Raw genomic sequence first — 26,746 nt, forward strand, 5'->3', positions numbered from 1 at the left:
CCTACTAAAATCAATAAAAAGTGCCTTGCCTGTCTACAGAATCTTAGTTACATTTTTAGCAGCTCTTTTCCATTTTTGTCTTTTCTAAATATGTTAAATTCTGAGCTTCATTCTTTGTCAGCTTTTTAGAATAGATTAAAAGTTTCCTGAGTGATGGGTTATGACCATAATCTTTCAGTCATTTTAGGGTATTTCATTGGCTTTCATAGGGTTTTATTCTACCACTCTCCTCATCTTCTCTGGCAGTGCAAGACACCTTCCACCATAGGGGGAGTGGATGCCACCAATGACTGAACAAAGTTGTAGGATAAAAACCTGTAGTATTTCATAGTTAATGGTTTTTATTAATCGTTGGTAAGCATTGGTCTTTAATGTGTTGAAGGATACATGCAACTTTGGTTCTATAATACGAATTTCTAATTTAAAAATATTTGAGGGAGGGGGCTGGCAAGAAGGAAAGAGGTGAAATCTTTCTCCCCTTCCCCAGCAAACCCTCATGAATGAATGAATAAATAAAAGCAAGACTTTTGTAATATATAGCTTCAGAAGAATAATGTGTTTTACTTAGAAGTGTACTGAAGCACAGTGGACTGTTGAGTTATATGTAATCTAGTTGACATCTTAAATTATAACATTTTTATTTTGACACTTATTAGATCTGAGTGAAGGTGTGACAATAACTTCATCAGGCCAAACCATGATAACAAGGGCCGAAGGAGAGAAAGTCACATTGCCATGTACATTCACTTTTGGTCCACAAGATACAGGCTCACTTGACATAGAATGGGTCCTCCTGGAACCAAATCATGAGCAGACAGTAAGTGAACTCTTTTAATTATTTAGGTGTTGTGTTAGTTTCATTTTCCATTTTGAATTTAAGTGATTTCCTCTAAGCCCTATAATATGCTCGATTCAAGTCCAGTAGCACCTTAGACCAAAAGATTTTCCAAACTATAAACTTTCAAGAAGCAAAACTCCCTTCACTAGATACAAGTACTTATTTCCATAATTTATTCTTGTCAGACTGAATTAAAATAGTTTAATTCCTTTTCATAAAGATCGCTCCAGGATAAATGTTTATTTATACTTGTAGTAGTAATATAAATAATGGTAAATTCATTTATGTATCTCGGTCATGTCTGGGCATAGATTCAGGTAGCTGTGTTGGTCTAAAGCAGGAGAAAAAAGTTTGAGTCCAGTGGCACCTTTCAGACCAACATAGTTTTATTTTTCATATAAGCTTTTTTGTTCATGAACACTTCTTCAGATATAGAGGTACAGCTACTGCTGTATGCAGGAAATTATTTAGAATATGTTAGGTAAAATGTGTCTGAAATGATGAATCTATTTGACTGACTTCAAGAAAACAATTGTATTTTTTTCAGGTCATTATGTACAGTGGAGACAGGATTTATGATAAGTATAAAATGGATGGACGAGTAGAGTTTGTTAACCCAAATCCAGCTTCTGGAGATGGTACTATTGATATCCTGAATTTAAAGGCAACTGACACTGGTACATACCAGTGTAAAGTGAAGAAACCTCCCAGTGTTGAAACCCAAAGAATCCAGCTGACAGTACTTGGTAAGATAATTTTGTTGAGTCTTTTGTATGTGGTAGAAAATGCCATTAAGTCATAGATGGCTTATAATGACCCCATGGGTTTTCAAAGAAATAGACAAATGGAGGTTGTTCACAATTGCTTGCCTCTACATAGCAAACCTGGACTACTTTGATGATCTCCCATCCAAGTATTAATCAGGGTTAACCCTTCTAAGATGTGATGAGATCAGGTTAGTCTGGGCCATTCAGGTTGGGGAGCATCTTTTCCATGCTCTTGTACATATGCACATACTCTGTTTAATTTTATTCTTTTGTTGCAAAACATACCATATATACTCGCATATAAGTAGAATTTTTCAGCACATTTTTTGTCCTGAAAAAGTCCCCCCTCGACTTATACGTGAGTCAGGTGCATTTAAAAAAATATTTTAGGGTTTTTAATTCATCGGCTGCCAGGGGGCGCAGTTTTTAGTCTAGCGGCACAAAACTTTCAGGGATTTTTCAAGAGCCTCTCCTGATAATACCACCCAAGTTTGGTAAATTTTGGTTCATAACTTTGGACCCGCAAAGGGGGTGCCCCATCCCCCATTGTTTCCAAAGGGAGCTAATAGTAGATGGGGCTACATTTTAAGGATCCATAACTTTGGACCCCCTGAACCAAACTTCACCAAACCTGGGTGGTATCATCAGGAGGGTCTCCTAAAGATACTCTGGAATGTTGGTACTTCTAACATAAACATTCCTCCCCTGACCAAAAATCAAGTTTTGAAGGATTTTAACTCTTGTGTGTTAGCTTGGTTGCTGGTTGAGCTAAGGTTTTTGTACTTTTAAAGTTATTGTTGAGACCATATTGTTTTTGTTGATCCTCTTTTCCACTTACAGAGTGACTTATACATGGGTATATACGGTAATAAAGGTTTGGATACTGAATAGTTGGATAGATTACTGTTCTTCAATGGTTTAGAGCCACAAATACATGCTTATAAAACAATGAAGGTTTGCCCATCTAGTGCAGCATATTGTTGCTTACTGCTGCTGACCAGTTGCCCTGGGCAGCCAGACTAAGAGGGCATAGAGGCCATCTCTTTTTGTTCCTTCCCAGCTTTGGTATTCAGAGGTCTGCTACTTCTGTAGATAGATGCCATCTTCAGTTACCAATGGCTAGTATCTACTGATGGACCTTTCTTCCAGGAGTCTGTATATCTGCCTCTCAATATTTTCCCCAAAGAATGCAATGCTCAGCAAGTAGATACTTACTGGTGGTCCTTGGCCTGAAGGTTGTCTAGCTATCCTCAGCCAGGACCGGAGCTTTTTCATCTCCAGCCATGGCCTGGTGAAATGCTCTGTCAAATGAGACCCAGGCTTTGTGGGATTTCATACAATTTTTCAGGACCTGTAAGGACTTGTTCTGTCAGGCCTATATTCAATGACTGCAATGTGTTTTAACTAGTTGGTCTCCCTTTCCCTTTTTCTCTTTCAGTGTATGGTATGAATGTTTTGCATTTATGGGGATTATAGTTTAAATTTTTGATGATGTTTTATTCCCCTTGTCTGATGTTTGATAGCACTGAGATACAGATGGAAATATGTATTTGCTGATGGTTGTTGCTTTATTGTATGGTTTAATGTAATTGATAGTTCTAAGTCACACCAAACTCATACGGGGAAGGGTGGCCTATAAAACTGAAATAAATAAACTCCGTTTTGAAATTACCTATGCTCATGGGTATCACTACCTCCACTGACAGCGAATTGCACTATTTAACTACTTATTGAGTACAGAAATATTTCCTGAACCTATTGCCTGACAATTTCAGTGGATGTTTCCAAGAGAGTAATGCTCCCGCTATTCACTTTCCTCTACTCCATTCATAATGTTATAAAGAGTCTCCCCCAGCCTTCTTTTTTCTATGTTGACTTTCCAGCCTTTTCTCAAGAAAAGTGCTCCACTTCTGAATCATCTTAGTTGCCTTTCTTTATATTTTTTCCAACACTACAGCATCATTTTTGAGATACAGTGACCAGAACAGCATGTGGGCATTGTGCCAAATGAAGCCACATCACAGCATCATACGTTACAATGTTGGCTGTTCTATTTAGTCACTTTTCTCCTAATTCTTAAGTGGAGTTTACCTGTTTGACAACTGTCAACATTTTCATTGAACTTTCCATGATCTTTCCGTCTCAGGCTCAGACAGTTCGGACCCCTTCAGTGTATATTTATAGTTAGGATTTTTTTCCCCCCAGAATGCATCACTTTACACTTAACCATGTTGAACTTAATGTGCCACAGGGCTGCCCACTCACCCAATTTTGAAAGCTCCTCTTGTAGTTCTTCACAACCCACCTTGATTTTCACCATCTTGGAAACATAAAATATGATTCATTTTTATCATTCATTGCTGGTGCAGTTTTATTCTGAATAATTGATTCTGATTGTCTGGACGAAGTTTTGCCTTACTAGGACAAAGTAACACTACTGGGATTATGCCTGCCTTCTATTTATGCTACTTGACAATGTGGCTTCATAAATCTCTGTTGATAGTGGAGTAGTTAGTGCTGCTAGGTTAAAACATTGGTTTGCAGTTTGGTCAATATCAATTAATATTTTTAATGAGCTTTGTAAGCAATAGGTAGGCATAGGTAAGTGGTACTTCTAGTGTCTAAAAATGATGGTAGAGTTTCATTCATATAGTTAATGGGGAAGGAGGCTTAATCTGTTTTTAAGACATTACCATCAACCAATAGATAATTCACTGCCAAAACTCTACAATACAATACAAAAAAAAACACTTCTATATAACTATCTGGTGTACATACAATTTCTGAAATGGTGGTTAATGTAGTTAATATAACGAAATGTTTTATCTTCTCTTTTTTATTTGCTCTCCCCGTTTTCAGATAATGCAAAAGAACAGCCAAGATGGGGAGATATATATTGTGGGTTATTATGAGATGTTACTGTTTATTTGCCATTAATGGATTCAGTGTTGAAGATTTAGCTGTGTTAAATTTTATACCATTTTATTGATGTTTTAAATTTTTGTAAGCCACTCTGAGCCATATTTTGGGTGGGACGAGGGCAGGGTATAAATGTAATAAAATAAAAAAGTAAAGAAAAATTAATGAAATCGTAGCTTTGATCTTAAGAATACAAACTTTCTTTCTTAGTGAAACCCATGAACACTAAATGCTATGTTGAAGGAACTCAGGAGATCGGAACTGATCTTACTCTGAAATGTAAATCTGAAGAAGGTTCTCCCATTATTACCTACTCTTGGAAGAAAATTACTGGTACAGGGGAACTTCCAGCCACTACAACACCACGTATGTTTACTTTTTAAAGTAATACAGACATGCCATATTTAGTCAGTATTTGATGTCAGACTGGGCATTTGTAATGAAGTGGAAGAAGAATCAGATCCCCCCCCCCTTTCTTTCCACAAAGAATATGTCGCAAGACTAGAATATTTCTTGCTTCGTGTGTTTGTTACCTGCTGTCCAAGAAAGGAGATAGATTTTTCAACTTAGTACATTTCACTAACATAGAAACCAGTTGCTGTATTCTGATTTTATTTGGTGTATTACTTTTCAGAGAAATAGTCTGACTTTGACTACGAGCCACGAAATCGTTTATACTTACATGAGTTTCTTGCACAGGCAGTACTTTCTTTGGAATCTTCTTCACAGATACTGAGACAAGCTGCTGTCCAGTCCCAGAAGCATACTGACATGACTTATGGTAGCTACAGCAGAGAAAAAAAGAGATCCAACCCCACATTAAATTCCCTCACATATATGGACATTTTCCTGGAGGCGGAGGACCTCTTGCTGGGGGTGATTCCCACATTTCTCCAGGGAGGCAAGAAATAGTTTTTCATCACTTCCTGTCAGATGACTTGGCTCCATTTTGTCCCAATTTTTTTTCCTGCCTCAACAGGGAGTGCATGGACTCTTTAGGGCTCCTTAGCTTTCTGTGTTGTGTCGTTTAACATGTTGTGTTTATGAGTTGTTTTGGTCGCTGTTTGTCTTCTCCTTTCTCCCTGACTCCTTGAGGTTCTTAGTAGGACTAGGAGGAGGAGGCTGAGCTTTTTCTTTGAGCCTGGGTAAATTTCCACCAAAACTAATGACACCAAATGACCAACCAATCTTTCTCTCTCTCTCCCCTCCCCCCCCCTCCCCGGAGCTCTTCTCTAAGTTTTGTATTTATGGATTTATTTTTAGTATGGATTTATGAATTTATTTTTAGATATTTGGAAGCTTTTTATAGAAACTTGTGCATATTTACACACTTATATTTTTGTTTCTATCTATGCATTTTTCTTTTTTTAAATTCAGCTTAGTTGCTGGATTTCGAAGATCCCCTTCCTCTCCTTTAAAAAAAGAAATTAAAAAAGTTGATTCTACAAAGCAGTATTTTTCATAAATCTCTGACCACTATTTTATATATATGCTTGTAGATACAGAAACAGGTGATTTTTTGGTGAAGAATGCTTCTCAGATTTACTCTGGCATATACACATGTACAGCTTCAAACAAAATTGGTTCAGATGAATGTTCTCTTGAGCTGAACGTGACACCTCGTAAGTATTACTAAGAAGAAAATGATGAAAAAGTAATAAGATAGTGAGAAAATATTAAGAATGCTGAGCCAGTAAAAAAGAATTTATCAATAGCCTGTAAAATTCATTTCCCCAGTTTTTATACTTTGATGCAAATTTATTAATTTTCCATTCAACTAATAAATCATTAAGATACATGAAAAGTTTTTAAATTTTTCAAAGTTTAAAATTAAGTTTATATATTAAATATATGTTGAAAAATAAAACATGTGCAAGTTGTGTCTGCCTTATCTGTTTCTAGCTGTAAATAGAGCTGGTAGAATTGCTGGAGCAATCATAGGCACTTTGCTGGGTCTCTTGTTACTGGCTTTTTTCATCTTCTGTTGCCTCAAAAAACAAAGAGAGAAGAAATATGAAAAAGAAGTGCATCATGATATCAGGTATGTCATTCTGAATATCCAAGGACATGATCTCATAATTTCAAGTGACACTTAAAAAAAATAGATATGTATGAGCTGGCTGTTTTGAGATCTGTTCACAGAGTTATTTTTCTGTCTAGTCACTGACCATAGGGAAGAGATGGAAGTTCAAAGTTGCTTATAAAAATAAAATTTATTCGTAGAGCTTAAAAGATTTATGAATGCTTTATACGGTTAAAGAAACTACTTACTCTGAAATTTAGAAATGAAGTAGTTCTGACATATTTGCACTACTTAGGAAAAAAAATTCTTGACCAGTAAAAACCTTTCTGAGCAGAAGCCTGTGTTCTAAAATTGGAGTCCCGCAGGGTGACCTTGAGATAGAGTTTTGTAAGTATGGAATGACTTTGCTGCCTGTTCAAGCATCTGGTACTCAGAGCTGAACTGCCGCCAAGCTTACAGGTATTGCCAGTCATTTTTAATTCCTTATCCTGCACATTTAGGCATGTCTAGTGCATTTGGTCCTACACTTTGAATGGTGCTTTGTATGTACATTTTTAATCATTTGTTGGGAGATGTGCCCCTCCCTTCAAGAAAGATGTTTCACGCAAGAGACTATTTTCTAGCAATCAAACAGCAATATTTTGTTGCTTGGAAATGGCGTTATCTGACTATTTTAGATAATGGAGTGTGAAATGTGTATACCACATACACATATTGTATTGTATTGTATTGAAAACATTACTAGTACATCTTTTCTTCCAGCAGTTATGTATGACACTAAGAACCTTGTATGTTTAAAAACAGATACATAGAAAAAATGCCAGCATGCTACCACAGCAGAAATTCCCTGACGGTTTGTGGTCCTTTTGGTTGGGTCCTTTTTTTAAAAAAAATATTTTTTAATCTTCTCCAGAGTTGCAGTACACAGCTTTCTTGATTGGGGGAAAAAAGTGGAAGAGAGATTGAGACATTTTTGTTTTCTCTTCCTCAACAAAATACACATCTGACAATCATGGAATTGGGAGGGGCCATATAGGCCAACTTTGTCCAACCCTCTGCTCAATATAGTATCAGCGTAAAGCATCCCTGACAAGTGTTCATCCAACCACTTGGACTGCCAGCAAAGGAGAGCTCACCAATTCCCTAGGCAACTCCTTCTGCAACTTAGAAAAGGGCAGAGAGCTGCTCCCAATGGCAGCAAAGGATAGTAGTAACAATAATAGATATAAATTATGGGTGGAAAAATACTGGCTGTGTATTACGATTGTGTACATAAGTGTACACACTCTCTCTCTCTCTCTCTCTCTCTCTCTCTCTCTCTCTCTCTCTCTCTCTCTCTCTCTCTCACTCTTCAATGTTGCTGGCATTCCCACAATCCAGAAAGTCCATCATTTGATAAGAAATGTAAATGAGGTTTGTCTGGTAGGTTCTGTTGGGGGCAAATCCGTTATGATGAATCTCCAGTTTTGAGATGGTATTGTGTTACTTGTGATCGATTGAATCTTGTATGAGCATGATACTAAGAATAACATCTAGGGTTTTTTATATGTGGAAAGGCTGTAAGCTGGATTTTTTATTTAGACAGTAAATTTACGAATGTGCTTGTTTATTTCCAGAGAGGATGTTCCTCCTCCAAAGAGTCGCGCTTCAACAGCCCGCAGTTATATAGGGAGCAATCGTTCTTCTCTGGGTTCAATGTCTCCTTCCAATATGGATGGGTATGCCAAGACTCAGTACAACAAAGTTCCAAGTGAAGAGTTTGAACATGCTCCTGTTCAAACCACAAACTTTCAACCACCAAAGGTAGCCGCACCTAATCTAAGTAGAATGGGAGCTATTCCTGTGATGATTCCAGCACAAAGCAAAGATGGCTCAATTGTATAGTATGGCATTAATTTAGACCTTCAAAATTGAGTTCATGCAGTGATTAACTTGTTCCAGCTCATCAGTTTTAAACATAGAATTGATCTTTGAGCATCGACAAGTGTGCTTGGTCCACCAGCTTTGCATTGTATTCTGACCAAATGCACTAAAACCAGAAGCTTTTTGAGAAGGATTTGACATTTGTGACTAAGCATTAAACAGTGACAAATAAATTCCAAGTGGGTTGCTTACTGAATGCTTAGAGCTGTGAGTTTTGACAGATTAGCAGACACATGTCAACATGAAGTAAGTGGTCTAGTTTTTGAAGTGAATAATTGATCCCTGTTGTAGTGAGTGTCTAATATAATTTGTATAAAAGTTTTGGAAAATTTGGGTTTGAATTCTTGTAATATAGATTGTGAACTATGTTTTTTTCCGCAAACTTGAATATTTTTATGGTTTTTCAGTCGCAGTTAATTAGATGAAATTAACTCTTGATGAATTTTGAAGTGGTTTTAATTGCTTAACCATGCACCAGTAGTGATGTCTCTCACTTGTTGAAGATGCTAATGTCTTAGGCCATGCAGATGATCTGCTAGATTGAAATTGTGCTGCTGGTCCTACAAGCGTCAGCCCATTTCTATTCAGCTAGATAATAGCAACTGTACACATCTGCACAGAGGTGTATTAAATTGTTTTCTGCCAAGAAGAAAAAGCAGGTCGAAACTTTATTGCTGAATCTATAACTATATTTTGCATTATATAAGCAATTTTGTCTTTTTAAAATTGCTATCTGTATAAGTTTTCCCATTCAGCACCCAAGAGTGTTCATGGGCTTCGAACTTATTTTTTTTAAAAAACTGGTGTTTATGTGTATGTGTCGTGCTTAATGCTCATTTTATATGTATAGCTGTTTTGTACAAGTAGGAGAAGGATTTTTGTCCCCTGGCTTTCTTCTTAAAATGTTACAATGGTATCTTCAATGTCTCTTTCCAACAAAATATTTAAAATTGTTTCTGTTTGTGGTGTTACATTGCTTTAATTACCACATGTGGGTGTAGGAGGGACTCTGGAAGGTTATTAAGTGAATTCTCTACTTAATTTAATCTTGAGTTACATCTGTCCTTTGCAACCTGATGAATAACTAGAAACTTGTTCGTAACTTAAAGCCTTATGACATTCGCTTTTCATTTCATAAATTCAGTCAGCGACAGTAGATGCTTAAACTGTCACAAGCATTGCAACAATATTTGTGTATATAATTGATTGTGCTTTTAGTGAAGTACTAAATATGGGGATACATAGTCTTCTAGGTTAGATATAGATTTTCCGTATAGATTTAAAAAGATTTGCTAACATCCTATGCCTCAGATATCTTTAAGTTGTTAGTTCTGACATTTTCACAGCTAGTATTCAGAATCAGGTTTATTATTTAGACTACTTAAGCTGTTTTTGGTAAGTTTATATACTGAACTAGATTTTAAGGTTGTACATAGTTTGCATATACTGAGAAGTTTTCTTTTTTATGTTATCTGATGCTGTTGAAAATACCTCTTCTCATCTGTGCCTTTCCAATAAACTTTTATGCCTGATTGTAAATTAATCTCCTATGATAAAATTTGCTGGTGCCTGGCTACTTTTCTTAAAGGGTGCTACAGATAAAGGTATCATTCTGGAAGCACATATTATGTGACTTAATTCCTTCTTACTTGATTCTGATTCTTCCTTCCAGTGTTTTGGATGTAGCTGAAACTTCTCCATAGTGTCCTATATTTCAGAATGGCTCATTTTTTGTTTGCCTAGGATATGGAATTGGATGCTCCTTTGTGGTGTCTTTGTTTTCTGAACAATATGAGGAAGACCAATTAATAGGATTCTAGTGTGTGGCTTTAGAAAGGAGAGTAGTGATAAGAAATTAAATTCCTGTGGCTATTTAACATAATAAAAATACTTTTTAACATGCACACACAGTGTTTGCCCATTTACTTTTTTACTAAATGTATAATGTAAGCAGACAAAACATGTACTATGAATGGGTAATGTTATAGCAGTCAAAAGAATTTCAGTATATTTAATAATTTGTCAACTTGCATGAAATATATAAATGGGTAGAATGAAGGGTAGCATGATATGCCTTCAAAACACAGCTCTTGGGTTTAGCAGGCTTGACAAAGTCTGCTTGTTTATAAAATTGCATGGAAATAACAGTAATAAGAGTTGACATAGCAGATCTATACTTTCCTAGGTAAAGACTGATTTGGGACAGACTTTGCTCCAAGCACTTAACTTCTAGACCCTTCTGAATGACTAAAACTCTAGTCTGAAGGACACTGCTGTTATAAAGTTTATAAGATCTCAAAATGACACTTTGAGTAAATGGATTTTCTTAAGCAGTTCAGGAAGAAGAAAAAATCTAATGTAGTCTTATCCTTCATGTTGGGAAATACAGCCATTTTGCTAATATTGACAGACATTTTTAAAACAGACATTGCATTTATTTTGAGGAAGAGTTAATAGTGTGTTTGCAATATGGACAAATACACCTGTATAATTAAGCATTAGTTGTTGGAGACAAAGGTATTATGCAACACTCATACAAATAAACCATTCAGTTTAGTCCTTTGTGTGCTAGGAAACATTTCTTGAGCCTGCAGTTATGCAGAAAAAGGTGATATAAGTATTTTTATTTAGTATGGTTGACACATAAAGGGCTAGTTTTGAAGGGAAAATTTCCCCAGAGTCCCTGAGTTTTTAATTATAGAAGTGTTCACCCATGTAACAACCCCCATATCTTCCCCTGGACACACAAGAAATGTGATGAGCATTTTTTCTAGCCTTGGATTTTGCATATAAATGTTTTACAGAATTTTGCAGACGATTATTAAAGCCAAAACCCTGGAATACAGATAGAATGAACCCTATGGGGGTTGTGCTGAAGGAATCTTCTCATTCCTATTCTTAGCTAAGGGTAGTGTCAGGCCACACCTAGTGTATGGTCCTGCACAGTTGTGTTTTATAAAAACTGTCAAAGAAATAATGCCCAAGAATCAAGTTTTAAGCAAAAAAAAGTTTTTACTGTGCAGGGTGAGCTCTAGAACAGAGTCACACTCACCATACAAAAGACCTCATCATTTATAGTTTCCAAGAATACATACATCATCATTCATAATCATACCTTCATATATAACCCATATGATCATTTTTCCCATATGTTCTTTCTTCCTTAGCATTAAAATCAAATTAGCTTTAAAATCAAATTGGCTTGTCTGCCCCTACTTGTTACTAAACGCTGGAATTTTCCTCTGCAGAGTGTTTGTCCCTCCCATTGGCAGGGCAATAAACTAAATTCTGACTTTTCTGGTTTTCAATCAGGATAACCAGTTCCCAACATTCCTAAGTGTTTGTTCTTCGAGAGAAAGAAAGATCTCTCCAGGGTAAAAAGATTTTATATACACTTATTCACTTTAAAAGGTTAAAAATGATTTTAACAAATATGATGTGATTCTAGAATAGAATACAAGTTATATAAATCTCTCATCATTTCAGTGTTCATTAAAGTATAGAAAAACACATTTTCAGTTATCTAATCAAATTCTTTTCTATTCTTACCTTTAATTTCTTCTCTACCTTTAATTTCTATTGCTATGTTTATTTCACATAGACCATCCCATATAGCTAGTTTTGACAAACAGGTCTTAGATATGTCTTTTGTCACGTCTTGGTCTTTAGTAACCATCTTTCTTATAGATATAATCTTTTCTTGCCTGCATGACCACTATGTAATTGCTGACATGCTGGCCTTGATAGAGAAAACCCTTTTAAATCTTTGATTTTATAAATCCATTTTTCTTTAGTATCAAATACAATTTTTAGGCCTATGGTCCATCCTCACAGTAGCAAGCAATTAAGTTAGAAGAATTAATTGACTTTCATGGTCCATATTCTCTTAGAATTTTAATGTGTAGCTATTTCATAATTTGTAGACCGATATATGTTACAGTGTAAAAAAGAATGGTCCTCAAAAGTGGAAATTTAATAGAAAATAATTTGTAGAAACACAGCAGGTAAGTTTTTAAAACATTTTTGTTTGTTTTTGGAGCATTTCAACAGTGTAAATGTGTTGGTATGTTTTGAACTCTTTAGTTCCTTTGGCATTTCTGTTTGCAGAAGCAAAGGTAATGATGTTCACTAATTTCAACTACCCACTTGTAGACCCCAGTTTTGTGTCCTGCCCTGTTCTAAGAGTTTGCTGACTGCAGGAACAAAGTGTCAGAGGAGATCAGAGGGCTGCAGTAACAGCAGAAGGAATTGGGAATGTGCTTCTGTGTGAAGTCCATTAATAGTTTGGTACCTGCCATTACTTAAATTGTCATTTTATTATTTTGGCTAGCACACATTTCTCTCTTTCTCACTGAATGGTACATCTCTTCATGGACAATGGAATAAATCCCCTGAAGGATTCAACTTTGTATTTCAGTATGATCATTATTGGGGGCTGTTAGGTCTTAAGTGTTAGCATGCAGTTCAGTAAGTAGAGCAATAATACAGGACCTTAGCAAAGCTCTGATGCAGTACTGCAATTGGCAACCAGAGTTTTGTCTTGTTTTTAATGACCAGCATTGAAATTTGTAGGACAATTCCAAGTTGCTGTAGTTGCATGATTTGTGTACTATTTGAAATAAAATAATTAGCAAAAACCATTGCTTCGTTTTTTTGCTGTCTGGTTTTGTATGTGTGTTTGCATGCTGGTCTGTCTTACTTGGTGGGATGGGGGACTTGTTCTTGTAAATGCTGTTATAGTCTTCCTCTATTCTCTTCTCTGCTTACCTCTCAAATTGGACTAAATCAAAGACAACAGATTTACCAGGGATCCCGGGAAAGTTATTTCTCAAGTCATGAAGGCTCTAAAGTGTGTGGGGAAACCTGGAGGGCTACGGATAGTTGTCATATTTTAATAATGGATAAGAAATAGATGGGGTAATGTTTGTGACTGTGATCAAGTGAAATCTGTAGCTAATAATCAGTAGTGTTTGGAATAGTGTTGTGGGGTTAATATGAAAGAAGTTGGTGAAAATGAGATTTTAGACATGGAGCATCCTTGGTTCAGATTACTTGAGTAGTGGGTGATGATTACATCTTAGGGTGGGCTGCAACGATAACGTTGCACCAGAAAAAAAGATTGTGCCAGAAGGCAGAGAGAGAAACTGAGATGCGCGGCAACTATATTAATGTCTTGTACTTCTACAATGGTCATCATTCTGCATGACTGTATAGAATTAAGATGCTATAAGCATCAAGTTAGCTTTCCTAGATTGGATCACTCCAGTTCCCTTGATGTGAGTCAAAGTTGGCTTTCCTTCAATAAGAGCTTCCATTTGTTTTGCTTTTATTCATTGTTGGTGTGAACAGACACAATACCTAACCTCCCATCTCTTGAGGCATTATTTTCTTCCTTATCCATTACGATAGCAGTTGGGTCACTAGATATATTAGTATTTTAACTGATCTTCTTCTCTGGTTGACTCCCAGGAGCTTCTCTACATTAGCTCCAAATTCTGTAAATGGGTATGCCTTTGATGCCTTGGCGAGTAGGCATGAAATAATAGGCTCCAAATTCCCTTCCTGGTACAAATGGATCTCAGAAGAGTGGGTCACCACAAAACACATTACTTGTCAAACAAGTTTTACAACTTAAGATCAGCTTTTACAGCGACTCACTTTCAACCCAGGAAATCTACTGTGTCAACATGATACTAATGCAAACAGGTTGCTCAGCATATTTATAACTGTGATATGATAGAGGTTGAGGATCTTCCTCGCTTACATGCTGCATTGTCCTCTTTATTGGGAACCCAGTTATGAATTTCTAGTGGCCATCTTACCGAATTCACAGCTGAAGTGAAAATAAATTACTTCTTGCAGATGTAGACTTATACGCTACATAAATGGCAGCCCTGTACACTCTGGTTGCCAAGAAAATATGTGCAAAAGTAGTTTTGTATTTTTTTCTAATTGTGTGGCATATTTGTTATCTATGTTTTATTAAACCAACTTTGTAGTGGCCTTTGTCCACGTGCAATAAACATTTCCTTATTCATGGCAAGAGGTACATCACAGTGTTTTTAGTTCAATGTGGATATTGTATATAAGGAATACTAGCAGAGAATCTTTGCTTTAATTTTATTCTTCGTTACCATATAATGCATTTTAACACTAACTCAAAAGAATATGATATCATCCATTAATGTAATTAAATAATTAAAGAAGAACTATTACTTGAGTTCATATAAGTATCTGACCCAAAAATATACAGGTCACAAAGAGCCTCTTCTAAGAAAAAACTCCTAATCAATTCAGACTCCTATTTTTATAGGTTTTTTAAATCATCTTCCAACAATAGTTACCTGCCCCAGTAGATAAGGGTACACATTCTTGACTGAAAAAATTAATGTCAAGCACCATACAAAATTATCTATACTTGAATATCTTCTTAAAATATATAAAATTATTAATTATAACAAAATCTATTTAAAATAGTGATTACAAATTTCTCATACATATGAATTTTTGTTGGCCCTAAACCAATGCACCCTATCTGTATTTTTACTTCTGTGAAGATTGGACATTCTTGCTACTTTCATACGCTTTGCCTGTGGACCCCCCACACATTATCTCTTAATACGATTAAGATGATTTCTGATGTATACAAGGCAGTGTTATTGTGTTATTTCTTTGTTTTTTACCCCTCTCTAAGGCTATTCTGTACTGGGTCTCTAGACCTGGGTCTTTATTTTGATATGTTTAACGTAGAGACTGGGTCATCTCTGTTTCTGGCCTGCAAAAACATCCTCTGTGTGATCATTTTTGTCAACACAAGCCAATATTTACCTCTATTCCTGGCCATATCTGACATTATCCTGCTGCTCCTACAACTCCTTACTTCCTGGTTTTAAAAGATTATTGGTTTGTCTTACAAAAATTGTAGTAAAGAGTTAGATCATGTGTTCATCTAGCCCTTAGAAAGGAAGCTGAACAAAGAAAACATTTCTCTTCTGTTTTCTCTTGGGGTAAGTCCATCATGGAAGCTTCAGCACTCACTCTGCTTTAGGTAATAAGGCAGAATGGAAGCAGAACTGTGTGTTAGTCTGAATGTGCTTTTTGAGTTTGAGTTTGCCTAGGGTGTTCATATTATTGATTGTTATGAGGCCTTATGGATGTAAGTTTAATTGTATGCAGTGAGTTTCATGTTTCTGGTTTCAAATTCTAAGTACCTGTTACATAAACCCACAATCCATATCGTATTTGTTTAGCTGTAGGTGTCTATGAAATGAATTGTAAAAGAATATTTGTTGGTTTGTGTTCAGCTTTAATGTGATTTTGACAGACTTTTGGATGCTTTAACCATTGTATCTTTAAGCAAAAGAGTAAAATGAATCCATCCTCTAATTTTGAACAAGCTTTTTGCAACTGATTACAGCTGCAATCATAAAACTCAAATTAGGAGAGGTAAAATTAAAAGCTCAACCTCATTCAAGCATACATACAAACATATAAATATTAGTAGGAAAAGCAGCAAAAATATATATTCCAAGTAAACAAAAATTTTTTGTTGCTTACCTAACCATAATACATTGTGTCTAAAATTTACTGAAGGAAGGGACAAATGCAGATAGATAAGACAGACAGATTAAATTTCTTACATCTCCCAGTATTCATTCTTGGACTTGAGTGCAAAGTTCAAAGCAAAACTCTGGCATTTTTAAGCTGACCTAAATTATAGAGATTTGAGTAAAAGTAAAAAGCAATTCTCTTTGACCTTAGTATTGCCAAGAAATCTAAGCAGACTGTGTAGAGGTCACTTCATGCCTCCAATTATATCTATTGTACCCATGAGTACTTTATACTCTTCCACCTAGCCACAGTAAACAAGCATAAAAATAACATGGAGGAGCCATGTAATCTACTATGGTTGACTGAGAAAATACTATCATAATCTGTCGATTCTCTCGAAATTCAATATGGCAATATGAAACATATTTTAATACACTTTATTTTATGTATTAAATTTTATGTATTTAGGGCCTGAATGAATGAAAATATAGCCTTGTTAATGTTTTTGTAGGTAGTGACCTGGATGGAAGCTTGGAAGTAGGGTTAGGAGGGACATGTATTCCTTTCTCTCTTTCGGGAATTTCAAAGATTGCCAGCAAGTTTACTGGCCGACCTTTGGCAAATGTGGTTTGGAAGCAACTAACATTCAAAAACTGATGATACCTAAATATCTAAACCTTGCTGCCCATAACTATGAGAGGCAGATATATTAGTATGGCAGCATCTATGTAAAGGAATGGGGTAAAATTCCTTGCTTGGAAAAAATTATCCCATACATATACCCAAATATTTGAAAAGTCACAATCAATGAGAGGCAATAGTGCCCTTGAGAAGTATACAATCTGTTCTCACATCAAAAGGAAACAAATATTCTGTTGCAACTTAAACGTAAGTTGTAAGAACATTTTTTTCAAAATGTAGTTGGTCTTTCTTCTGCAGCACACCAAAGGTAATGTTGCAAATGTTAGAATTTTGTTTCTGAACTTCTGGCTTCTAATCACAGGGCTAAATCATCTGGATTTTTAAGTGTAGCACATAAGATTTAGTTATATTTCTGTGCACTTGTATTGTATGACATGCCTCCATTGTAGCTCCCAGCCCTTTTTCCCACTTCATGAAACTAAATGTGACATTCTCTCCCAGCCCTTCTAATTCCATATCAAGAGCAGAATTAAGAATAGAAGTGTGCTAAACAGCCCAAGATAAGTACAGATGTAATTTGTTATGTTTTAACAATTTTCTGATTTACAGCAATGTTTAGTGAGGCTTCACAGATATCTCTTTAACCGGCACAGTGGAAAGCAGGACAGCCTTCTCATTTACAAAGGAGAGTAAGACTATGACTGTATAAACTTAAACATACTGGTTCTGGATACAGAAAGAATTTTTTGTAACTGCAGGATTATGATAGTACCTCTGTAGTTCTTATACATGTACAATAGCACATGACATACAAAATGCCCTTCAAAAGCACCCATACAGTTACTAAAGCAAAATATATGGTTGTGTACAGACTTGGTGCATTCAAAAATGTCCTTCTACTCAAAATGAATTCCTCTAGAGAGCCAAAATGTAGGGCTTAGGTACAGCTCCTGGTTGGTTATCTGATATTCTTAATTGTGTATTTTATGTAAATTATAGTGTGTTCTTAAGCAGAGAACAATGTTTAAAGTCCATTGAAGTTAATGGGCTTAAAAAGGTTAATTCTTTTTATGACTCCACTGTTAAACTACAAGTATAGATCGAAAAATTGTGAGCTGATTTCCATTCATGAACTAGACCTTAAATGACTCCCCCCTTTTTTCCTGTGTGCCTTAAAAGCTTTTCTTCAGGGTTGAAGAATTCTCTAGAGCAGCATGGACTGCAGTGGAAAGGAAAATCAATTAAAACATGTCCCTGGGTATTTGGAAATGCTGCTTCTCACACAAAGGTTAGAGAAGGACTTGGATGTAAATGGAATGACTACAGCATACTAAACATGAGTATCTGCAATAAAATTAATAATATGCTTAAAGGAGAGATTCATCTTGTTTGATAAACAATAAAAATTAAAATGGAGAAAGCCAGTGTGAGATGAAAGTCAATTTATTGCATCTCATCATTAAAGTTCATATATAGCTAGCAAGGAGCTGAAGCACATGGGTTCTCTCAGTTCCTCTCCATTTTTTTCAATTTAAGGGATCATTATGTGTTGAATTCTCCAGTTCCTTACATGAAATAGTTTCTTTGAGATTATCATTTCTTATAAGAAACAAGAATCTCAAAAAAACTATTTCATGTAAGGAACTCATCAATCTATTTCATGTAAGGAACTCATCATGTAAGGTTACTCATCAATCAATTCAGTTCAGACATTGCTGTGGCCCATAGACCATTCAAAAGCAGAGCAAAACAAACACAAATGTAGTCAGTATTATAAAATTATCTATATAAAACCTCTCCAGACATCATTTGTCCTAATATATCTTATAGTTAAAAAAATTAGAATCTGACCTCTGCCAATAAGATGTTGAAAGTTTTCTGCTTGGGGGATATTTTCTTAGTAGACAACAGAAATTCCAATAAATCAAAGCATGTATGTATGTGAAATCTACAGTTGGAAAACATATGAACTAATGTCTCAAACATGTTTAACAAGGCAATGGCAAAATCTGCAAGTGGATGGAATGTCTTTGTATCTTCCAAACAGGAGTGCAGATGGTAGCATATTAAATCTAGCCAGAACTGTTAATATAAATAGGTGATGTGCAGATTGATGTGAAATTGCTAGAGCTAAATTAAACAGCAGGGAACAGCACATACCACAGGCTTTAACTAATATTTCTTGGAATTTAGTATGCTTTACTCTTTGGAGAGCCAGTATAGTGTAGTCACTAAGAGCACTGGGCTCTAATCTGGAGAACGGGGCTTGATTCCCCACTCTTCCACGTGAGCAGCAGACTCTTGTCTGGTGAATTGGATTCCCCCCCCCCTCCAATCCCACACATGAAACCTGCTGGATGACCTTGGGCTAGTCACAGTTCTTTGGAATTCTCTCAGCCCCACCTACCTCACAAGTTGTCCTGTTATAGGGAGAGGGAAGGAAATGAGTTTGTAAACTGCCTTGTGTCGCCTTACAAGAGACAAAGGCAGGGTATAAATCCAAACTCCACCTCCACTTCTTTATTATACAGTCATTAATACTAAACTGGCTTTACTTAATCCCATGGATTTTAAAAAGGGAGGTGAAAGTCTGAAAAATGGTCAGTTTCTTATCAATTGAGTTTAGCCAAGTTGGTGTAGAAAGATCATTCCGTAGGATGTAATGAAAATCGTTATGACCAGTGATGACCAAAAGTGCAATTATAAATCTAGAAGCTGCTAGCTGGGCTAAATTTATAAGTGATGTTAAAGCAGTTTCTAACCTAAGGGCCATACAGAGTGTGCATCTAGTCAGTTTAAGAATTGCTTTCAGGATCTTGAATTGGTTTGATAGATGGAGTAGGCGCTTATAACTAAATTGCTACAGAATACAGAAGCTAATTAGTAATCACTCCTTTTTTACCATCAAGTCAAAACTGACATGGCAAAACTGACATGGGGTTTTAAAGGCAAATAAATGTTCAGAGGTGGCTTGCCATTGTATACCTCTGCATCACAGCCTTAGCGTTCCTTGGAGGTCTCCCATCCAAATACTTGCCAGGATTGACCCTACTTAGCTTTTGGGGTCTACTGAGATCAAGCTGGTTTGTGCTATCCAGGTCAGGGCATTAATAATCTTAGTTGTAAATAATTGGAGTGTAGCTGGAATATACTGCACTCCCATCATTAAAAGGAAAAAAGCTGCAACATACCTTTTGGCCGTAGCTGGAATAGATTCAATATACTATTTCCAACATAATTTGTCATCAGAAATAACTTCCAGATATTATGACTGAATTTGTTCAATTTTATATTCTCCTATAACCTGGCTACTCATTATCAGCATCCTAATAATTTTTTTTCAAACTAACACAACCCTTTTGTAAATGTATGGGGCTGTGTCTTTTTTATAGGCTGTTTGTGTTGTTATAGTAGGTATTGGATCAAAATATTTAATGGCCCGTCAAAAGTATTACAATTAAATAAAAGCCTGTGCTCAATTTTGTAAAGAGGCATCTAAACTGCAGTTCAAAGTTATATTTTCTTATAACAGCTTTGTTAATGTATATTTTATTCTGCTGGTCATTGGCCATAATAAATTATTGATTGAGGTTCATATTCATTATATGGAGGGCAGAAAAAATAGTTTGTTAAAAAGTGTGTTAAGATAAAGGAATTTCTCTGTCCTTGTCATCCTATATATAGTGTTCACCAGTGTCACAAATAACGCTTCAGGCTGAGAACTGGGCCTAGGATTTATAGTCTGGTTCCACTCATTAGTCTTGTGCTGAAATCAAAACAAACCAATTCTGGCGCTTTGTTTTGTAAAAATGCAATCTGACAGGTACTTGCTTTTATAATGCTGTGTTCTAAATAAAACATTACACAAATGCTTGAGCATTATGGTATGGTTATTTTTTCATGGTCATCACTGTATGTTGGTTTGCAACAACTGTTTCAAATAATGTTATATTTGCCAATTTTATGTGCACATATTTTCAGAATCCTTGAAAAGAACAGGCACACATCTCTGAATTGTTTACTTGGTTTGGTTATTTGGTTTTTTAAAACGCAAACATAAATTTAGATATGTCTGAGGAACGAGGATGCCATTTCCTGTTTGGATGAAAAGGACAAAGATCTTGAGGGAAGATTCACAATGAGACTCAAAGTAGTTAGAGAGTTCTGGGGTATATTAGAAGCATTTTAGTTACTTTATGCCTCAAAATCATAGCAACTTATATGTTATGAATGAATACTTACATGTAGTCTGAAGCTCTAGGGAGGGAGAAACTGCCCTAAATTTATTTATTTTATTTTATCTTTTTTATATACATTTCTATTCCATTCTATATCCAAAAGTCTTACAACAGAAAACATAAACTGTACACAATAAGAACTGTTTAAAATTCCTAAAGGCCTATTAAAATTCTTTTAAAAACTATTAAAATCCCTTTAAAAAGCGTCTACAATTCTTTAAAATTTATTAAAAAATCATGAAATTTCTAAAGGGGAAAACCATCTGTTCAGCCAAAGGCTAGGGTAAATAGGTGTATCTTTACCAATTTTCTAAATGCATATGGAGAAGATGCTTGACATGCCTTAGGGAAAGATCATTCCACAGTCTTGGGGCCACCACTGAAAAAACCCTATTTTAGGTCTCTGGCTTTTTTACTCCTGAAAGTGGAGGTACCTCCAGAAGGATTTCATCTGCAGATCTTAGGGCACAGGCAGGTTGACAAAGAAGAATGTGTTCCTTTAGGCACTTGGGGCCTAAACTGTTTAGGGCTTTATAGGTCAAAGAATTGGGCTCGGTAGTGAATTGGCTACCAGTGCAATTCTTCTAAGACCAGTGTGATGTCCATCCATCCAGCAGTACCCATTAGCTTGCTACTGTGTTCTGCACTAGCTACAGCTTCTGAACCATCTTCAAGGGAAGCTCTGCTAAAAAGCACATTACAGTAGTCCAGTTCAAAGCATGGTTTACTGTAGCCAGATCACCTCTATCCAGAAGGAGCCATGGCTGGCGAACCAGCTGGAACTGGGAGTAGGTACCCCTAGTTACAGCCGCCACCTGAGCTTTAAGTGTCATAGCAGAGTGCAGGAGCACCCTCAGATTGTCCACCTATCCCTTCCAGGGCAATATAGCCCCAACAAGTACAGGATGTCTCCCCACTTCATGGACCCGAGCCCCACTGGCACACAACATCTCTGTCTTGTCTAGATTCAGCCTCAATTTATTGGCCCTCATCCAATCCATTACTGCCTCCAAGCAGCTGTCTAGAACATTGACTGCCTCTCCTGATTCAGACGGCATGGAGAGATAGAGCTGAGATAACATCTTGCTCAAAATATTCTGATAACCTACCCCAATGACTTCACATAGATGTTAAAAATCATGGGACATAAAATCCTGAGGGGACCCACAAGTGAGTACTCACAGTGCTGAGCAAGAGACTCCCATGACTACTGTCTGGTACCAGCCTTAGTGGTAGGAGCAGAACCATCACGAAGCAGTGCCCCCAACTCCCAAGCTCCATAGCCTTTCCAGAAGGATACCGAAGTCAACAGTATCCAAAGCTACCAAGAGATCCAGGAGAACCAACAGTGTGGCATTGTCCCTATCTCTGTCCTAGAAAAGACTACTATTCAGGGCAACCCAGGAGATTTCAGTTCCATGACTGGGCCTGAACTCAAACTGAAATGGGTCTAGATAATCAGCTTCTTCCAAGCATGCCTGCAGTTGAATGACCACAACCCTCTCTACCATCTTGACTAAAAAAAGATATGGTAGCAACTGGGCAATAGTTTCTTAGATCTTCAGGGTCTAAAGAAGTTCTCTGAAGAAGGGCGTGCACCACCGCCTCCTTCAGAGTCAGCAGAACCACCGCCTCTTTCAAAAAGGTATTAACTATCCCCTATATTCAATCAGTCATTCACAAGTGAGTAGCTTTTACAAGCCAAGAAGGCAAGTATCTAAAAGGCATGTAGTTGACCAGAGCCCCACAAGTAACTCGTCCACATAATCAGGCGTCATTAATTGAAACTGATCCAAAATAACTGGACCAAACAGTTCTCTGAAGGGTATGACCTTGAAAGCAGAAGACTAGGTATGCTGTAGTTGCAATTCAGATTGTTCTTTTGGTTGTATATCAGATTTTTAAAATTGAATCTGTATTATCCATTTTACTCCTTTATGATTTGATCACAGGTGTACATTGTAATCAGAACTAATTCTCTAATTTTACAACTGAGTTATCACAGTTGGCAACAGAGGCTCTGTGAGTTATTTCCCATTAGTGTGAGTGGTGTGTTTATTGCAGTCTGCTTTAAAACCTGCTGAGGCAAGCAGCAAACTTTCAGAACACAAAAGGCTGACTGCTGTGTCAGTTCAACATAAACCACAACCTAAGTCAGCACTGAACAAAAGCTACACCAGTTCTGATGCTGAGGACCTGGGAATAAGCGAGCACCAAAAAATCAGTTGCTGACACTTGAAATAAAGTTTTTTATCACAACCTTTCTACTTCATGCCATAAGGGCATGCCTTATTGTTCAGCCTTTGGTTCAAATGTCTTTTTGTCTTAATTTTTCCTTTGGTGGCCCATGTAATAAGGCCTTTTAAAGGAAAACCATGTTTTGTTTTTTAAAAAGGGGTGAATTCTGTAGATCTACTCTGCTAGCTGCAAAATACTGCTGTTGTGTAAAGATTTCCAAAGATCCTCTTGTATCTAAGGTTCCTTGTACCAGAGGAAAATATCACCATTAGAGGAATATATCAGAGGAATTCTAGCTGCTGACTTCATCAGTAATGGGGCCACATGTAAAATCATTCCCATTTTACAGTTCATTCTGATACAGTTTTTCAGGGTTTGCTTAAATATCAAAAGCACACTTGTAACAGCACCCTAAAACAACTTTATTATTGTGTATTAGTTTTTGTGGTGGTTTTCAAATGGGATACCACTTCTAGATAAGGAAAATATTTCAAAATATTTATTTTTCCATAAGTTCTTGTTCTTACACTTTTTTCCATAATATACCAGAGGTGCAATTAAAGTTTATTGGCAGAAAGTGTAGCATTTACAGTGCGGCATAAGCCTGAATAATGTTTGATATTTCACATAGTAGTAGTGTGGTCGAAACTCAAAAGCACGAACAACTTAAAACCATATCAAGTAGAGTTTATACATGCAGGAATCGGTTATTATGCTCCTTACTGTTACTATAATTTTTACTGAAGCAGAGGTAGCTATTAAAGACCAAAGCTCTTCTCACTAGTCAAAGATCAGGGAGAGTTTACTGTCATGTCAGCTCACCAAAAAAACAAATAAATAAAAATAAAAGACTAAACTCTTCAGACAGTGGAATACTAAGCAGGTCCACTCAGAATCCTACTGAAGTATACCTAGTTAGGCTTATCATTAGGATAACCTTTGTAGGATAACCTTTATAGGTTTGGAAACAGTGTTTCTTGGTTCACTGCCTTTCTAAGGAAGGAGAGATTTCTGAGATAGTTAAAGGGATCACGAGACAGATTCCTTGGCAGCAAAAAAGGAAAATATATTTATTTTGTGCCAAGACTGTGCATTCTGATCATTCCAAACCCTGCAAAAAATGAGATACTAACCGTGCCTTAGTTTTAATGATAATCTAATTTAAATAAAAGAGATTGCTTAGTTGGCTGGGGTGGGGGGAACCTGGTAAAATCCTTATGGCCATCTGTTAGCAAATCCAAACTAGAGCACTGTACTAATTCTTTCCAATGTTTAGGGTTTTTTTCCAGCAAATTTCAGGGAATGCTATAAACTTCATATTCTTGATAGGCTTGGTTGTATTTACACATTTCCGTGTAGAACTAATCTACAAAAGAAACAGATTTTTTTTGCATTTATCTGCCATTTGTTATCACTATGACCTGATCTTTCTTCCTCATCTGATGAACTGGAAGATGCTTCAGTCCCTTAATAGTGGATTTAATATTATTTTCCTAATTCTGATTGTGACAAGGCTTAAATATTTGATCAGCAGTTGTCTTCAAAGGCTGATTAGCAAGACTGTGCAGCACAGGCATTGTTTGTCTTATTATGCATGTTAGTAGTGCCTTATGAACTATCTACATAATTTCCAAATTCTAAATCCTAACGATGTTGGATCCATAATTTTCTCAATGGCACCATCGGGCCTAACAAGATGTGATGCTGGGTAGTCTGTTTTTGCAGCTCCCAAAAGTGTGCATATTTCCCTAAATAGCAGTCTTGTAAGATTATGGCAAAATACTATCAACCTGACAAAAATCAACAGATGAGGGTACTGGAGGAAAAAATTAAATACAATCTTGTAGTGAATGATGTGAACAATTGTTAATAGAAAAGTTCAGCTCAAGTAAGTTCATTTCATCTTTATTATTGTAGAATTGTGATGACAATGATACCTCCTAGATGTTATATATATTTTAAATGGACATAGCTGTACTTGTATGCAAATATAAGATGACTCTCCTAGTGGCATACCTGGGGGAAGAAACTAGTCTTGCATAGGAGTGAATAGCACAGCTTTTTCTGACTTTTGTTTTCAATAAATTCTCCAATTTCATTTGTTTTACATTTTGAATTAAACAGGGCGTTACAATTGATAATTCAAGACTATGTAGAGTAATAATTTTCCAGTAAATATAATGGTATATGAAAGCTGTTTATTGATTAATGGTATCTTCTTTTGTAGTATGACATCGGAAACAGAATGGGTGACATAACAGTGGTATAAGCTTGAAGAAGCAGGATATAGATCATGAATTTCAAGTTAGGGAGCAAATGAAGTACTGTGTGTTTTTGTCGTTCTTGTCTGTTAAGAGGCTGCAAGGATAGATGGTAAAGTAGAACACATTTATTACAGGGATCACCTCTTAAATGTTTACAGCATAAACTGTTTAAAGATATAACTTTGAAAAGTACTAAACTTTAAGCTGTGAGGAAAAGATGAAGGAGCAACAGCACTAGACAGGCATGCAATCTCAAAAGATCAACCCAGATGGTACATATTGTAGCTTTTACTTTTAATGCTGAAGTAATTACAGTCTAATTGCTTAAAAGGTATGCTTTTCAAACTACACTTAACTAATTAATTGCTGTGTTTAAAATAGTGTGCCTTTCATAATGTATATTTTGGTGCTGCTTTTTTAATTTTCTGAAAAAAAATTTATAAACAACTTTTTCAACATTATGCTTTGTAAATCTTGTGAATTCCTTTAATAAAAGTTTACCTAATGATGGAGTGTCATGTACACATTGTACACTGATCCTTGCCAAATCTGTGATTTTAATGTTTGACAAATCAAGTACTACAAAAAGTGGATTAAGGTACTGAACTTGATAAAAAGACCACATAGTTCATCCAACCAGTCTCTTACAGATCAGCCTACGTAAAAGGTTTGCCTGTAGCTTTATTTTTATTTTTACTTTTTTTAACATTAGGTGAAACAAGTCTGGAATGTACAATTACAATAATGCAACACTGATCTCTGGCATTAAATCAGTATCTATTGCATCTTAGCTCAACCTTCCTGTAAAAAAAACCTCAGGATTTATTTTTTATTTATTATATTTATATTCTGCCCTTTCCCCTTTTGGACTCACAACAGCTTCCTTCACATAAAAAAACAATAAATGCAGTTTATTTGCAATAAATACAGTCTATTTACTTCCATGAAAAATCCCTGTGAGAAGATGTATAGCTCAAGATTACTCATGAGCTTCATTCTCAGTAGTGATTTCAACCTAGTTCTTCCAGGTGCTGGTCCAGCTCTGAAACTACTATAGAGTGGGCTTTTTCTCAAGCACAATTTACCACAAATTTTCAAAGTGGTCAAACTGTGTCATGGAAACATTTCCTGTGAAATCATTCCACACAATTCCTTTCCACCCATCATTCTGGGGTTTTTCCCCTTATCGCTTCAGTTGCATTCATTCTACACACTACTTCTGGAAATGTGTTATTCTGATGGTGGTGGCATGTCATCCATGATGCAGAAGAACAACTCTCCCCCCTTTTTTTCTTCTGTCTTATCTCACAGATATGTTCCACACATGGGGATACCCATGTTTA

At 36.2% G+C, this 26,746-nt stretch overlaps 1 protein-coding gene across 2 annotated transcripts in view; it reads left to right on the forward strand.

Annotated features, from left to right (window-relative positions):
- CXADR (CXADR Ig-like cell adhesion molecule) overlaps positions 1 to 25,911 on the forward strand; it is a 53,574-nt gene extending 27,663 nt beyond the window's left edge. The window contains exons 2-8 of one of the 2 annotated variants that reach the window (XM_048492760.1): positions 657 to 817; positions 1,386 to 1,584; positions 4,735 to 4,890; positions 6,024 to 6,146; positions 6,427 to 6,565; positions 8,164 to 8,350; positions 25,367 to 25,911. In XM_048492760.1, coding sequence (XP_048348717.1) covers positions 657 to 817; positions 1,386 to 1,584; positions 4,735 to 4,890; positions 6,024 to 6,146; positions 6,427 to 6,565; positions 8,164 to 8,350; positions 25,367 to 25,408 — 1,007 coding nt within the window. In that variant the 3' untranslated portion in view covers positions 25,409 to 25,911. Of the gene's footprint in view, positions 1 to 656; positions 818 to 1,385; positions 1,585 to 4,734; positions 4,891 to 6,023; positions 6,147 to 6,426; positions 6,566 to 8,163; positions 13,108 to 25,366 lie in introns of those variants that run through there. The other variant, XM_048492759.1, reaches the window with a different exon arrangement.
- The last annotated feature ends 835 nt before the right edge of the window (positions 25,912 to 26,746 follow it).

Source organism: Sphaerodactylus townsendi, linkage group LG04 (genome assembly GCF_021028975.2).
Source record: "Sphaerodactylus townsendi isolate TG3544 linkage group LG04, MPM_Stown_v2.3, whole genome shotgun sequence".
NCBI classification, from domain to species: domain Eukaryota; kingdom Metazoa; phylum Chordata; class Lepidosauria; order Squamata; family Sphaerodactylidae; genus Sphaerodactylus; species Sphaerodactylus townsendi.